This window comes from Ammospiza nelsoni, chromosome 2 (genome assembly GCF_027579445.1).
Source record: "Ammospiza nelsoni isolate bAmmNel1 chromosome 2, bAmmNel1.pri, whole genome shotgun sequence".
NCBI classification, from domain to species: Eukaryota; Metazoa; Chordata; class Aves; order Passeriformes; family Passerellidae; genus Ammospiza; species Ammospiza nelsoni.
The window spans coordinates 105,318,493-105,333,987 of NC_080634.1; the positions used below are offsets into that span (position 1 = coordinate 105,318,493).

Sequence of the window (15,495 nt, forward strand, 5' to 3'; positions counted from 1 at the left end):
AATTAATATGCTTCCTGGCACAACTTACTAGTTTTGAAAGTGAAGTTGATGGTTAACAGAAATGTGTATGTGTCTTACTTCTCCACTGAGATATTTCACTGCATAATGTCAGAACTGTTTTTTAAAGCTGTCACTACTTAATACATTTACGTAAATGTTTTGCTTTTTGAGAAACCTCATGAGCATAGATAAAACTTCCTGAGCATGCCAAAAGAACTTATTTTTCTATTGTAGTCCACAATGTTTCAGTGTAATGCAAACAGTGTAATACAGTTGAAAGTGCAAGTCCATACATAAGAAGTCCCAACCTCAGTTCACTTGAAATAAGACTTCTTTAAAGTAAAAAGTTAAAAAATACATTTCTGGAGTTTTGCTTCAAATTACAGATCTTTAGAAATGCAAAACTTTGCTTCTCTGTCTTAATCTTAGCTCCATAAATTACAGTTTATTATCAGGGAAGAATAGTGGGCCGATGATATTATGTATTTGGCTAATTAATTCCTATCTTTACCTTCATTTGAATTTTTTATGAAGAATACGCAAACTAAAGTTGCTGTGTAACTAGTATAACTATTCTCCTCAGTCAACACACCAAAATTACTGGTCAAGATGTAAAAATAAGAAACCTGCTATGAGACAGATATATCAGAGGAATTATGCAGAGGATCCTGAAAAAAATCCCAGACTCATCATCCATTTTGTAAGTCACTCTGGTTTTATTTGTATTTTTGGGCTCTTTCTCCTTAGTAAAGATGCATCCAGGTAGTAATGACTTAGCACATAGACTTGATGGAAGGCAGAGAATTTTAGCAATGGTACCCAGTCACACGCAGTCAGAACTACAGAAATTTAAAATATGTGGAGCTATCAGTTTTACCAGGCATCACAAACAATTCCTATGCTTGATTTCAACAGAAAGCAACTTTGAATCATAGACTGCAGAAAGAGTATCAAACCTCAGTGATTTTGTCAGAAAAAATATTGTTTGAGGAGGTATCATCTACTGGTTGTATATGCCTTCCTATTTTGCCCAATCTCTATTTCTTAATATCAAGAAAAAAATCAAGCACTTGCTCTTGAGTTTCTACTTGTACAGTTATGCCAACAACAATAACAGTAATTTATTTAAATAATGAATGACATAAAATAGCATGCAAAAATTTTTGCTGTTGTCTAGTAGGCAAGAATTCAATACAAAACATATTTAAATTAGCTGATTTTGTTTCTGTGGCATTTCTGGGCTACTAAATATTAATTCAACTCCCGCACACTCTCTTTTCCACAGAAAAGTATGATGATTATTATCACAGACTGTTCCATAGAGAAATAATTAGTCTTGTATTAAGGAGATGGTCTCATTAAAGGCTCGCAGTGACCTTGTTCTGAATTCCAGAATTACAGCATCATTAATGGTGTTGTTAGCATCATCTACCAAATTATATTAAGTTCTGAAAACTGCCTTATGAATGCAACCCATACAAATTCTAGAACATCATAGCTTTGACCACTATTAACCAAAAGCCATATTCTCTGTTGCTTGGTATTGTGTAAAATTTCTAGTTATCCAAATGTTTTCAGTAACCAAAAGATGATGATGATGATGATGATGTACAAGCAACAAATTTGTTTCCACTTTTCTTCTGGTAAATTTTAACCAGTATATCTGGCAAAGCTGGTAGCATAAGAAAGAGCAAGGCTAATGGCAGATTTTGAATATGAAATTTAAATTACATGCTGATTTTTGTAAACATCCTGTCTACTGTAATGATTCAGGATTATTTGGAAAAGAAACCAGAAACATGACACTGCCCCATCAGATACTGTTCTCAGCAAGCATTTTGACAAAACAGGAACTACTAAATCACTGTTGAGACTTTCAACAGAGAGACTATTAATTGTTTTCACAAATCAGGATAATTCAAGTAAGCATCTACTATCTTTCTCAATCCCATCACACACGTATTTGATGATGCCCCTCCCCATCAGTTGATCATATCAGCTGTGCACTATTAGATCTTTATTCAGATTAAGACCTTACCTGACTGCAGCAGGGAATTTTGCTGTTGACTCAGTACAGAGATATATATGAGAACTAAGTACAGATGTACCAGAGGACTTAGGAACTCAGCACCACAGAAAGTACCTTATTTATCTGCTGTGATAAAGCATGACAAAAAACTGCAGCTATGGTCCCTCTGTGAGTGCAATCATCTGCAGTCTAACAAAAAGAACAATGACTAAATTCTCCTGATTTCTCATCTGAATGGCATATTGAGAGGAAAGAAATACATGTTTGGGACATTAAAAATCTGTCTGGTAGAAAGATGCACCCAGAACAAGATGAGGAAATGGGCTGGAGGAAACAGAATTTCAAGGACTGTATAAATAAATTCATGCCTTTAGATAAAAAGTTACCAAACTCAAGTACAACTGCACCAACCTGCTGAATTGTATGTGATTTATTAGTTGCTATCTTTGGTTTGTACCTGTTGGACAGAAAATAAAAGATGAAAATAATTAAATCGTGGGTGTGAAGATTTTAAGTGTTTGAATCAATATCAGGACACTAAGCTTAGTTCTCAAGAGTCATTAGGAAAAAATCCTTACCTTGTCACACCTGTTGTGAAAAACTAGAGCATTAAGAATGATTGCTTTCCATGGTGAAGATATGAATAAATCTACTAGCCATGCCTATCTATGAAGTAGTCAAACATGATCTCTATTTATAACCTTTATTTTATTGAATCAAATCTGCTACAAAAACATTTTTCAATTATCTGACCTCCTGCCATACAAATATTGCAATGTTCAAAGAGAAATTGCCAAAAGAATTCAGTGTTGGCACAGGAAGACAAATCCTCCAGCTGCTCCACTGGGCAATGATGTTTTCCAATACAATATCAAATCTCTAGAATCAAAAAGTGTTTCTCTTAAGAAATTACACAAAGTATTTTATAAAATCTTCACATCTTACTTTACACCCATGTGAATTAGAGTTGTGGACAGGCAGTATCTTCTATAAAAATAGCCTGGAAAAAGAAACTATGTTAAGCTGTTTCGCTCCATCTCCTGTGGCTGCACAACACAGCTCTTTAAAGTACAGTTCAGTTCTCAAGATCTGGAGCTAAAAGTGATGCTTGAAAATCATTTGTCTTGGAAATTACTTTTGAGAACCACAGGCTGCTCTGGGTTCCTGTGCCCACCAGCTACTGGTGAGGTAGCTGGTGGGCACAGGAACTGGTAGCTACTGGTGACTATACTCTGACTAGAGTCTCCACGAAGATGTTCCCTGTTTTACTGCAGCCAGCTCTCAAATTATTTGTTTTCATTAGTACGAAAGGAAATGCTCTTAGCTTAGGCTCCTAACACAAATGGTCTGTGTAAGGCAAACCCACAGTTTTGTCATGGGGAGTTCACAGGTGCTCTGGCTGACAAGAGGCAGAGTGGATTTGTAGTACTGGGACACCAGTTAAAATTAGTTATCCACTGTGTGCAGTGCTATGTAATCACAAAGCTGCTCCCCTCTGTCCTTGAGGGAGAACAAAGCCAGTGCTGGTTTAACTGAGTGCTGTGCTGCCTGATGAAGCAATTCAGGAGCTGCTTCAGCCATCAGTGATAGTTCTGGGGATATCCTCACTGATCCATCCTGTGCAAGACATTCCTATTGTTCAGAACAGCCAAGTATCACATATGCACAGATTAATCCAGACTGGATGGGGCCCTGAGCAACCTGGCACAGGGGGAGGTGTGCCTGCCCATGGTGGGGGACTAGAACTGGATGGTTTTAAGGTCCCTCCCAACCCAACCTAATCTATGCTTCTAAAAATGTTTCAGGCTTTAACGGTCTATGAAATTATGAACTACAGACTACTTTGTCTCAAACTCTTACCTCACTTTGAATTGCTAATGCTAAGGGCATTTCTTTCCCTTTCCCTTTCCCTTTCCCTTTCCCTTTCCCTTTCCCTTTCCCTTTCCCTTTCCCTTTCCCTTTCTCTTTCCCTTCCCTTCCCTTTTGAGGTTCAAAGTTGATAGGTCTAAAGCTATCAGGTGCATTTATTTCAGGTTACAGTAGGCATGAAATAATACCTGTTAGACAGAAACTATTCAATTTATTTTGCATTCTGCAGTAGAATAGGGGATTGTGTCCATAGGAACTTCGCAGGTACTTTAAAGCAAAAAAAATCCCTCAAACCTTGAAACAATTTTTTGATATTATGCCCTTTTATGGTCTTCTTCTTCACTGACTAAGCCTTTTATTTCCTGTAATTTAGGTAAACTCACTTTCATGGATAGACTTTTAAATCTGTAAAGGGCTCCCAACATAAGAGCTAACGCTGAACAGCTGTTCTCCAGGAGATTTTCCTCATGTTTAACTTCTAAATTTTTACAGAGGATGCAAGCATGACTATAATCTAAAAATGGGTAGCACAAGCCTGAAACTAGAATTTTTATGGAACTGCATTCTAGAATAAAATTCAAGCCACATCTCTCAAGTTCCTCCATTTCCTTTGCTTTTCTTTGATACTTATTTCTCCTTGGAATGCAACAGCTTTGGAGGACCCTCTCTTAGATGTAATTCCAGCTGAGATTTGCCTAACAGAGTAAACACAGAGAGGTAAATGCTGCAAACTCACAGCAGATAAGAAAAACCTATCATTTGTTTTGCCATAGATCAACACTGTAAGACAACTGGTGAAAAGGCATGTACAACTATTATTTTTTGCATCATAATCTAGTAAAGGCATATTTCTAGAACACTTGTGCTTTACCTATGTTTTCATGTGAATAGTGATTTAAGAACAAATTTCATTTGTTTTAAGAATCAAAATCACACCTTTCCAAAAATACCAAGTATTTTTGGTAACCAGGTTAAATACTGCAAACAAATTCTGAGCCTTAACAGAGTATTTTGACCTCATTTCTATTTAAATAAAGCAAGACTGTTTTATACTGTAATTGGAACATAAAAAACACCCAAACCAATAAAATAGTGTAACATCCCGCTATTATCTGTTTTAAGCAGAGCAAAGATGATTTTTTTTATTTTCTTGTTTGGATTTCAGTTTAAAATATCACACATACCACCTATCTTCATAATTCCCACTACTTGAGTTTCTCCATATCTTGAGAGTTTTTTATACAATAATATTAGTAAGGTAATGAAACCAATTTTCCTTCATACTTTCACAACCAATGCTACACATCTCTGTAATGTGCCAGTCTCTGTATGTCTTGTCCTGTGTCTCAGATTTCTTCTTTATTCTGACTCTTTATTTCCTCCAGAAGCAATCTCCTAACCTGTAGAAGTGCTAAATGGACCATCTATTTCATCTTTTCCCACGGATTTCTTCTTTCATGCATTCTAGTCTGTACTTTAAATTCTCAGGTAGGCTTGGAGGCTCATTCTGGAAACATTGCTGCACTCTGTGAAAGCACCCCTTCACTTTGAGTTACAGAGGCACATAAACACTTGCAGAACCACATTTCATCCCAGCAGTCCTTTGCTGTCCTTAGCTCATCTCTATGCACAACAATCTAGAGATGAAAACTACTCAGAATATATCTAATATCCCATTTTCTTTCCCTGAGGCTCAAACACTTATCCAATCAATTCATGTTCTGATTGTAGTATCTTCAAACTGGTAAAATTCACAACCTCTCCTTGACAAAATCAACATCTTAGCTGATTTTAGGTCTGAGCTTCTGATGAACTGCAATTGGGTACAATTTCCCTGAAGCCCTGCAAACCCCTCTAACTTTGGAGTTTTTGATAGTGCTGCTCAGGCTAGTTTTACTTTTCATTATGCAACATGTCTTCTATGGTAATATCTGAATAATCACATATCTCCTTCAATAACAGATCAAAGTTGAAGATATTAATTATTAGACATATTGTTAATTAATCTCAAGATAAACGTATTTACTATGTGTAGAAAAAGATGCCTATGATATTAAATCACTCATTGAACTTGAATATCTTAATTACTGTATTATTAACAGATTCTATTTCGTATTTACTTGATTAATTATATTTAATCAGTAGTATTGTTTATGAGAGAATTTTTTTCCTGTCTAAGCTTTTTGCATGAACTTAGATATTCTTGTGTGATGACTGATGTTTAACTTTTTCCAGCATTCTTTTATACTTGCCCTGTTGAGGTCCAGCCTTGCCCTCCCCTGAGCACCCCTGAGCTGTGGCTGCTGACAGTGTGACAGCTGAAGGGCTCTGAACAGCGTGGGGACACCGTGCACTCCCATGGTGACTGCAGGGCACTCTGCTCTGGGCCCTGCTTCAGCTCCATCCCAGCTCTAAGCACAACCAAGCAGGGGGAGAATGTGTATCAGAGTCTGTGCTACCTCCCGAACCATTCTAAAGTGGGAATCTTTAATCCTGAATACCTTTGCTTTAAAATACAACCACTCTGTGTAACACAGTCCACAGCAATTTAACTCCATGGGAACAAGGATAAACTTTGCCTCTCTGCCTTGGGCAAAACACCTGCTCAAGTTACCCAAGTCAGAACTGGGGCTGGCAGCTCACTCAGAACTGATGGAACTGTTCATCCATCTTCTGCATTTTAGAAAATTCTTATTTTTGTTTTCTTGAGATAAACTTTCCAGCAGTAAAATACAGACTGTGTATTTTATTTTCATTCCTTTTTTAGTTGCACTTCCAATTTCCATAAAAACTTAATAAAATTCAAGTCTGTATTTTTATGGTACACTAACTGAATGTAGAAGCAAAAATAAAATAAAGTTACAAAACCTGGTCACCAACTGGTTTATTTAAACATGTCCATTTTAGTTTGCTTTATTTCAGTGAGGATATGACACTAGGAAAAGTACTTGTGTTCACAACTGTTTGAATACAATTCCACTCCATTGCTTCTGGAGACCACCACTGGTTTACAGTCTGTATATTTATATTAAATTCATGTTGGTCTATGGAACAACTTGAGTTTTCAATCAATAAGGTGTAGAATAAATCATATTTACATAATTTCTCAATGATTTGATAGATTTGTTAGACTGGGAACCAATGCAGAAAAAAATCATCAGATCTCAATATGCTGTTACTGTCTGTAAGTCCTTTTAGATGCTGGGGACATCCCAAAGTCATCGATGTCAGTGCATAAACTCAAATTCAGCTGCATGCAGGGCTGGATACACTTCCTGTAATTCTTCAGCTTTTATGTCCAAACGAAGTTCTTTCCAACCTTCTCAAAAGGCATCAGTCAACACGGACGGCTTCCATCAAAAAGTAGGGTTGTTAGAATGATGGAAAATCTAAACGTAAGGGGCAGATAAGCCCCGAGCTGAGATGAAAGACAAAGGAATTGAGGAAACAACAAGTGAAAGCCAGCATGCACTACTGGCATCAGCTCCTGCTCTGTGCCCACAAATGCCAACGCTGAGGCTGCCCAGGGCTGTTTTCTCTCACTTGCTCTGCAAGTCAAACACTGTAAATAACAAACACCTCCTCCTCCTTTGCTTAGTGTTTTAATGTAATGCCACACGGTATGGAATATCACTTTGGTTAATGTGGGTCAGCTGTCCCAGTAGTATCCTCTCCCAGGACCTTGCCCACTGACAGGGACAATGTCGCAGGGACAGCGCAGATGCCGTGCACACCCCGGAGCGTCACCAACACCTCCGCAGGCACCGATGCAAAGCCGTGAGGGAAAGTGAGCTCCGTGTCAGCCTGACCCAACACAGGCACAGGGCCCGAGAACTGGCACTGAGCGCGGCCTGGGAAGGAAACTCGCGGCCAGGAAGCATCTGCTTAAAAGCCGCGCTCCCAGGCAGCCGCACAGAATGATTCTGTTGTGCATCGAGGCCGGTGCTAAATTTGTGACAGAACGCCAGCGGTTAAAGCGAACCCCGTTACTCTCTCGTTTCTGAAGCGTTTCCGCAATGCGCTTTCATCTTGCCACCACAAAAGTCTCCCGCGCAGTCTCCTGATCGCTGCCAGTGGAGCCTCTCAGAAGAACCCACTGGAGCAGGCAGGTGAGGGAAATTTAACCAGAGGAGGGGCAACGGCCCTCAGCGCCCCGGCACCCTCAGCCCCACGAGGAGGGGGAAACGCCACGACGGCCTCAACCCCAGCCCCGCGGAGCCCTCAGGCAGTCCCGACCCCGCCCCTCAGCCCCGGCCCCGCCCCTCAGCCCCGCGGAGCCCCCAGGCAGTCCCGACCCCGCCCCTCCGCCCCGGCCCCGCCCCTCAGCCCCGCGGAGCCCTCAGGCAGTCCCGACCCCGCCCCTCCGCCCCGGCCCCGCCCCTCAGCCCCGCGGAGCCCCCAGGCAGTCCCGACCCCGCCCCTCAGCCCCGGCCCCGCCCCTCGGCCCTCCCGCCCCACTGCGCACGCGCGCCGCCCTAACGCCCCGAGCGCTGCCCTGCGCCCCGGCCTGTGACGTCATGCCGCCACCTGCCCTCGCTCTACGCGCTACCCGGAAGCGTCCGCCCGGGCAGCAGAGCCGGTGGGAGAAAGGTTCCGGGCCGGTTGGGTTCCGGGGCTGCCGCGCTGAGGCGCGGCGCGGCCCGCGATGATCCCGGTGCCGGTGGTGGTGACCGTGCTTGGCGGCTGGTGCGCCGTGTACCTGGCGGACACGCTGCTCAAGGTGAGGGCCGAGGGCGCAGAGCCGGACGGGGCCGGGAGGAGGCGGCGGCAGCCCCGTTCCCCCCGCGCCGGGCGGCCCCGGGCCCCGCTGCCGAGCCCGGGCTGGCGGAGCGGCCACGGCCGGGCCGGGCCCGCTGCGCCCCGCGGGCTCTGAGGCGATCCCGGGCCCCGGAGCCCCTCCCGCTCCGCAGCCGGGCCCGCCAGGCCCCGCTCCGTTCCCCCGGGGCTGCGCTCCGAACGCCGCCCGGGACAGTGCACGGGCTCCGGTCTGTGCTAAAGGACCGGAGCCGCGGAAAGTTGGGGAAAACAGCATTTAATAGATTGCCTAAGCGGCTCCGTGGCAGCTTAACGGGGTGTCTGGAGTTTATTATTAACTAAACCTAACATACAACCTTGTAAGTCTGCGGTATGTGCCTTATAATGATGATTTTCCTAAAAAATGTAAAAAGCGATGCATATTTATTTCTTTTGAATGTCTTTAGTTCTACTGGAGAAAATTTGAGACAGAACTGCATACAAATACTTTTTTTTAAGAAACAAACTTTGCTTCTCGGAGAGTATTAGGAGAGTCATCCTTTTCCTTCTGATATAGAGGAGAAGTTTTAAAAAGAAAATACACCAAGACATCATTTGTTATATCTGGGATGCAGCTGTGCATTGCTCAAGTTTCATTAAGTGGTGTGGCATTGTTTTGGGTTTGTTTTTTTTTTACAGATTCAGAGGTATGATTTCTAAGATATGACCAAAATTGCAAAGAATGTATACAAAGTAGGCTGTGTGCTGGTTAAATATGAGGGAAAATGAAATGAGGGGTTTGATCTGTAATTCTTAATTTTACAGTCCAGGGGCTGCATCTGTTAATGCCAAGGCAGATAAAGCTTAGTGATATGAAAGTACAAAATGTGCATTTTGTCACTTCTGTAAAATACAGGAAGAAATACAAGAAAATTCAGGTGCTTAGAAAACTTGGAAAAGTGTCTCCCCCTGCAGCTAATTGGAGAGCAAATGTAGCTCTGTTAGTGATGAAAGCTGATAATTGCAAAATACAGTCTATACAATAATGACAATAACAAATACAGTCATTTACCTGAAGACTTCTCAAATTTTCTTGCAGCAAGTCTATGTTAAGTATTAAAAAAACAAAACAAAACAGCATTGTTTTGAAACACATGAGGTTAGCCAGGTACCAGAGGAACGTGCTCTGACTGAAGGTCAGCCAGGAGGCTGCTGCTTCTCTTTTGGCAGCAGATTTGTGCCTGGTGGAGACTCCTGGGCTGTGAAGCAAGAACTGAGCTCAGGTGCCAGACCTGTTGTGCCATGGTGCTGAGACCATTTGCATCTCTGAGACTCTGAAGATCTCTTTCTGCATTAGACCATAAAATCATTTATTAGACAATAAAATTACTTCTGTAAATAAGGAGAGCCCCTACATTTCTTGCAGCAGCAAGGGAAGGAAAAAAAAAAGAAACAAACCCTGCACTGGAGCCTACTTAATGCCTGGTTTATGTTGATAAAGAAGTGGGGATGCCTAGAATTCTATAGCAAGCATGAGAATCCAGCAGTTAAATTTTAATTCTGATCTTTTAACTAAAAGTTGACCTAGGTTATTAATCCTGAGGAATTATGTGGGAGCTGTTGAGTTTCGGTGGTAGATTTCCTGTACGTCTCAATTGTAAGTTTCACTGTGAGTACCACAGCTGAAATAGAATTTGGATTAAATAACCAGATTTATATCATTAGAAAGCTCAGGTTGCTTATTTTCCTGCTGGTACTGTAAATCCCCACCACAGTCACAACCCAAGGCTGCCAGCAACCACAGCAACATTGTACTGTTTAATTAATTGTACTGTTTGAATCTCAAATCACTTTCAGTGTAATTACACCAAGAGGATGTACAGAGCATGAGTGAAAAATAGCATAGGAGCACTTTTCTGTGTGTGATCCTGTTGATATTTTTGGCAAGAGCAGGATGTGTGCTGTAACTTGCAGTTAATGTTTATTCTGTAAACCTGTTCAATGTGCAATATTTCTTTGCTCAATTTGTTCCCTTACTGGTTTTGTTGAGATTTTAACTATTTTAATTTGGCAGTCTCACTCCTAGACTACAATATAGAAAGTAAAACTGAGTATAATGTATTTTTTCCCAGCTAAATCCACATTTTATAATATTCCTAGAACTAAAAGATACATTTGTGTCAAGAAACTAAAGCTATGCCAAATCAAGCTGGAATTTTGGATGTTAAGTCCCCCTTGTTGCCTGTCCTTGTACCACTGCTGCCACCAACATTTTCATTGAAGCCTGAATTCTGTAAGAGGGACTCACTCAGACCCCTAAATTCCTTCTCCCCAGCATCCTAAGTCTTCACATTCCATTTTGCCTGAAGGATCAGGAGTGAGTGAAGTGCAGGAGGTTGTCCCTCCTTCTGCTGTGGGAAATAAAGGATGCATTAGACACGTTCAGTCAAGGTTGGTTCTCATTTTTTAAGGTCAGGAAGCTGAAATGATTGAGAGCTCCTGAGCAGATTCTGCCAGCAGAGAAGGATGTTAAGGACTCCTGCTTGCTGGCAGGTTCCTGTGGAGCTCCTGGGGTGTTTAGCAGGTGTCCAGCATTTTAAAGGCTGCATAAATAAATAAGTGCTGCTTTTATAGTAAAACTAATCTAACAAAGACCTCTTAGATCTCAAAGAAGCAGGGCCAACTCTGTGTGAAGCAGCTTGAAATGAAACAAGGGCATGAGGGTGTTTGTTTAATGTGGTGATCCCACTGGGATCAGGACAGAAGGAGCAAAAATTTGCAAAGAGCTTTTTAAGTTATTTTGCAAAAGTTTGCAGCCATTTAGTGATTATGAATAACATTTACACAACTGGTGAGGAAAATACAAAAGGAAAAGTTTTGGTACCTTTCTTTTCCACATTTGACAGCTGTATGGTCAGTGATTCCATATTCCTCATGGAAAACTTTATACTTGTTTGTCTTGCTAGGACAGTGGGGCTGTGATGTTGGAATGAATTCAAAGGGATGAATTTGTGGCAATTCTAGGGAAAAAAAGTGGGGTTTGCATGAGATAGTAGGAGCACATTTTCAAGTGTCTAATCAGTGTATCTGATTAACTTTATTAGAATAATGTATTTGGGTTGTTCTGAGGTTTTTTTTGACTGTGTGAATGAATAGGACTTTTTTTTTAAATTCACAGAAGACAGTTTCTCACATCAGGGGTTCTTAATGATATATATATTTTTGTTCTTAATTATCTGGTAGATTATGTGAGGTCTTTTTCTTTGTTTCCTTGGCTTATGTATCACTAATTGTGTACAAATCCAATCATCTTTTTGATCTCCTCTGTTAAAATTAGCAAAAGCTGATGTGATTGTGAGCACTAAACTTAATGTTGCCATGGGGAGTGAGTGGTGTTGATGGGAGTGCATTACAGTGAAAATTTCTATTGGTGCCCTCAGCTGACAGAACGAAAATGTGGCTGAAATCAGTAGGGTGAAGAAGAAGGAAATTATACAGAAATATATAGGCAGAAAGGATAAATGGTGTAATAGGTGATATGTGAACAATGGCTTAAGTAAATGGGTCTCACAGCTGAGCAAATTTGTTATTTGAAATAAACTTTTAAGTCTTCAATATTTAATTCATTTGACAAAATGAGAAAATCTGACAAAATGAGAAGTGTGCAGTATGAGATCCTCAACCCCCAGCACCACTGTGGTGCAGGGCAGGAGGAATGCAAGGAATTGGCAAGTTCTAAGTTTGTTCAAAGGACCACAGACAAGAGCCAGAAACTGTGGAGTTCCTTGTCGGGGAGAGAAGGGAGCCTGTTGTGAACTACACACTTGGATGTCTTCAGTAGGTGCTGCTGCTTGTGGGGATCCTTGGGAACAGTGCTCCACTTCAGACAGCTCCAAAGACTTGTCTGGATTTTATCAGAGACACTCCTGCCTTGGGAGCTGCCCAATGTCAGAAGGCTCAAAGCTCATCTGTGCTTTTCCTGGGCTCCGAGTTCCTCCAAGGAAAGCATTCCTTCATCTGGGAATGACACAAGCTTCCATGAAGCAAGTGACTAAAGCCTATTGAGAATGCAAGCACCATAAAGTAAAGTTAGCAGTTGCAAAACCCATGTCTATAATTCCAGATAATGCTGCAGATGGGTATTCATAGGTCACATTAATAGGTCACATCTCTCATCAAGAGAAATCTTTGGAACTACTAGAAGTACCTTGAAATGCTGGAAAGTTACCATAGTGAAACTGCTATTGCAATACAGGTTGATAATTTTAAATTTCTTGTGGTGTTTTGTCAGCCTGATCAGATATTCCAGACCTCCTTTAGGCATAGTGTTTGTGTTTGAAAAATAGACCCTGTTTTTGTCCTTACTAGCAGGTATCTGCAATAGTGAGCCATATCTCATCTATATTAGAAAGTTTTTTTCAGTTGGAGACAAAGAAGCATTTTTCATTATTGTAATTTTTAAAATGTTTATTGGAATATAATTGCATGTTGAAAGACTACCATCAACAGTCTCTAGTGTTCTAACCAGAAGGTAGAACTACTGAAAGGGGTTTAACACTAGGAAAGGTGATGCAAGACCTTGTTTGTCAGATAACTGGATACCCAGTCTCTCTCCCAAACCTACAATTGTTGGAAATAACATCAAAACAGTGACATAACTTTTATGACATTACATGTGACATAACTTTTTCACATTACAAGTCACACCTATATGTCAAAATGTAAGTAAGGTGTAGGACATCTACTTGAAATTCTATATCTGTTTTCATACAAACAGATCACATTTGCTGCTTGGTCACATTACAAAATCTTCCCAGAATGTTTTGGTCAAGCTGCTTTTCTGTTGCTTTGCAGTCCTCCAACTCTCTGAAGGCGTCCTACGAGGACTGGCTGCTGACGTGCGGCCTGAGCGTCTCTCCCTTCCACCTGCGCTGGCAAACCGCGCTCTTCAACCGCCAGTTCTACAGCTGGGGCAGATGGAAACCCAAATTCCTCTACTTATGGTACCAGTTCAGCCTCTTTTCTTTTCATCAGAGTCAACAGTTGAACCACGTTGGTGCCTTTCAGCATTAGAAGGGCAGTGGGTAGACATGGATATTTTAGTAGGCTAATGATAAAACCAATTGGAGTGGTTGCTCTAAGCCAGTATAAGTATTTAACCTCTTCTAAAAAATACATAAATGTAATACAAGTTGCATATTGAGCTGCTATAAAACCAGAAATCCTTAAACTATTTTTATCTGTGGTTTGAAGTATGCATAGTTCTGAAGAGTACAGCTGTTACATGCAATACTGCATACAGAAGTAGGTCTGAAGGTGTTTGCTCAGATCCTAGGTCATTCCCAAAGCTGTAGACTTAGCTCTCCCACTCACTAGAATTTACAAAGTATTCAGGGCCAGCTCTGTACCTGTAGTTAATAACTGCCCAGACATTCAGCAATGATACCTGCTCAGGAGCATTTTGCTTACCTTCTGTCTTTTATCTGCCTACATCTTTCCATGCAAAGGTTGCAGAGTCCTGGGAATGGGTAGATAGTAGGGTGGTCTAATATGGGTGCTCCTGGACTGGTTTAGAAAACTATTCTTCAATTGCCTCCATAGCATTACTTTGTATCTGAAAATATAAAATGAGTAAGGTTTGAATTTCTTTTCATTTCCTGTATTGCTACCCTCAGTGAGAGAGTAATAAAAGAGAGGTCTGCTTCAAATTGGTTTCTCTAGTATGTAATGATTTTGTAATAATCAGTCTGAAATAGCTCTATATCAATTACAGTTTTTAATGTGTATAATTTATTACAGTATAATGTTTCCACTAGTCTCTTTAATTAACATTACAAGTACATGTTGCTTAAAATAAATCTACTAATTCCCAGTGAGCTTCATTAAGGCTGATAAGAGAACAGTTGAGCTGTTATGAGAAGAGGAAGGATTGGTAGTGAGGTGTATGTACTGGATTTACATCATGGAAGTTTTTTTTTGTTAGAAAAAAAGAGTTATCACATCCTTCAGCTATAGGACAGTGTAAAATAAGAATAATAATATTAATGCTGAATAAAAATTTGTCATTAAGTGGAGTGACATGAATTGAAATTATTTTCAAAATTGATTTTAATGAAAAATTGGTGAGAAGAACAATGTAGCTTAAGAAATCGGTGTTAATGTGGTCTTGCAGTTGTACTTTTTAGTTACTCTTTAAAAAAGATTGAGTCTCATTTATTGTTCTTTAGCCCATTTTATTGTTTGTGAGAATGCTGCAAAATGTACAAAAGAAGCTTATATATATAAGTGCATTAGCTGCCCCATAATTTGATCCAGGTCTCTAAATATGTGATGCTGTTGTGCAACATGGCCAATTATGCATTGTTATTTAAGTTTCTATATTCTTATAAACTTATATATTCATTGCTACAGGCAAGTTACATGTATTGGGTAACAGAATAAAAGTATTTGAAAGTTGATCAGGATTAAACAAGGATAATATAAGGTATTTGTGTATATTGTTGTTCTTAGTTTCCTTTAGCATTTTTGTACTGGATTGTTGGTGAATTGTGGTAGCATCAGGTAAGTTTTGCCCTGTGTTTTGTGCAGTAACTTGTACTGTAAAGCAGAGATTTGCAGAGCCAGAGATGACACCCTTTTTCTCTTGGCTGTGCATTGCTGAACTCTTTGCTTCTCTGTGTAGGTTCAGTGTAGGAATGGTGTTTGGAATCATTGCCATGTTTGGCTCTGTTATCCTGCTTGGGAAGACCCTGCTGCAAACACTGACCCAGATGCTCACCGAGGCTCCAAAAGCCCAGAATGATCGAATGCTGCAGGTTGTGGTGAGTGTTCCCTCCTCAGGTCTTTGTTTGAGAGCTGTGTAC

At 40.6% G+C, this 15,495-nt stretch overlaps 1 protein-coding gene across 3 annotated transcripts in view; it reads left to right on the forward strand.

The window, feature by feature from the left end:
- Positions 1–8,479: 8,479 nt before the first annotated feature.
- The window catches only part of MBTPS2 (membrane bound transcription factor peptidase, site 2), a 40,495-nt gene continuing 33,479 nt past the window's right edge, over positions 8,480–15,495 (forward strand). For 2 of the 3 annotated variants that reach the window (XR_009420517.1, XM_059493694.1), the window contains exons 1-3: positions 8,480–8,618; positions 13,487–13,635; positions 15,315–15,453. Coding sequence is in view for 2 of the 3 variants with exons in the window: in XM_059493694.1 (XP_059349677.1) it covers positions 8,544–8,618; positions 13,487–13,635; positions 15,315–15,453 (363 nt within the window). In the remaining variant the exon portion in view is untranslated. Of the gene's footprint in view, positions 8,619–8,845; positions 9,024–13,486; positions 13,636–15,314; positions 15,454–15,495 lie in introns of those variants that run through there. The other variant, XM_059493695.1, reaches the window with a different exon arrangement.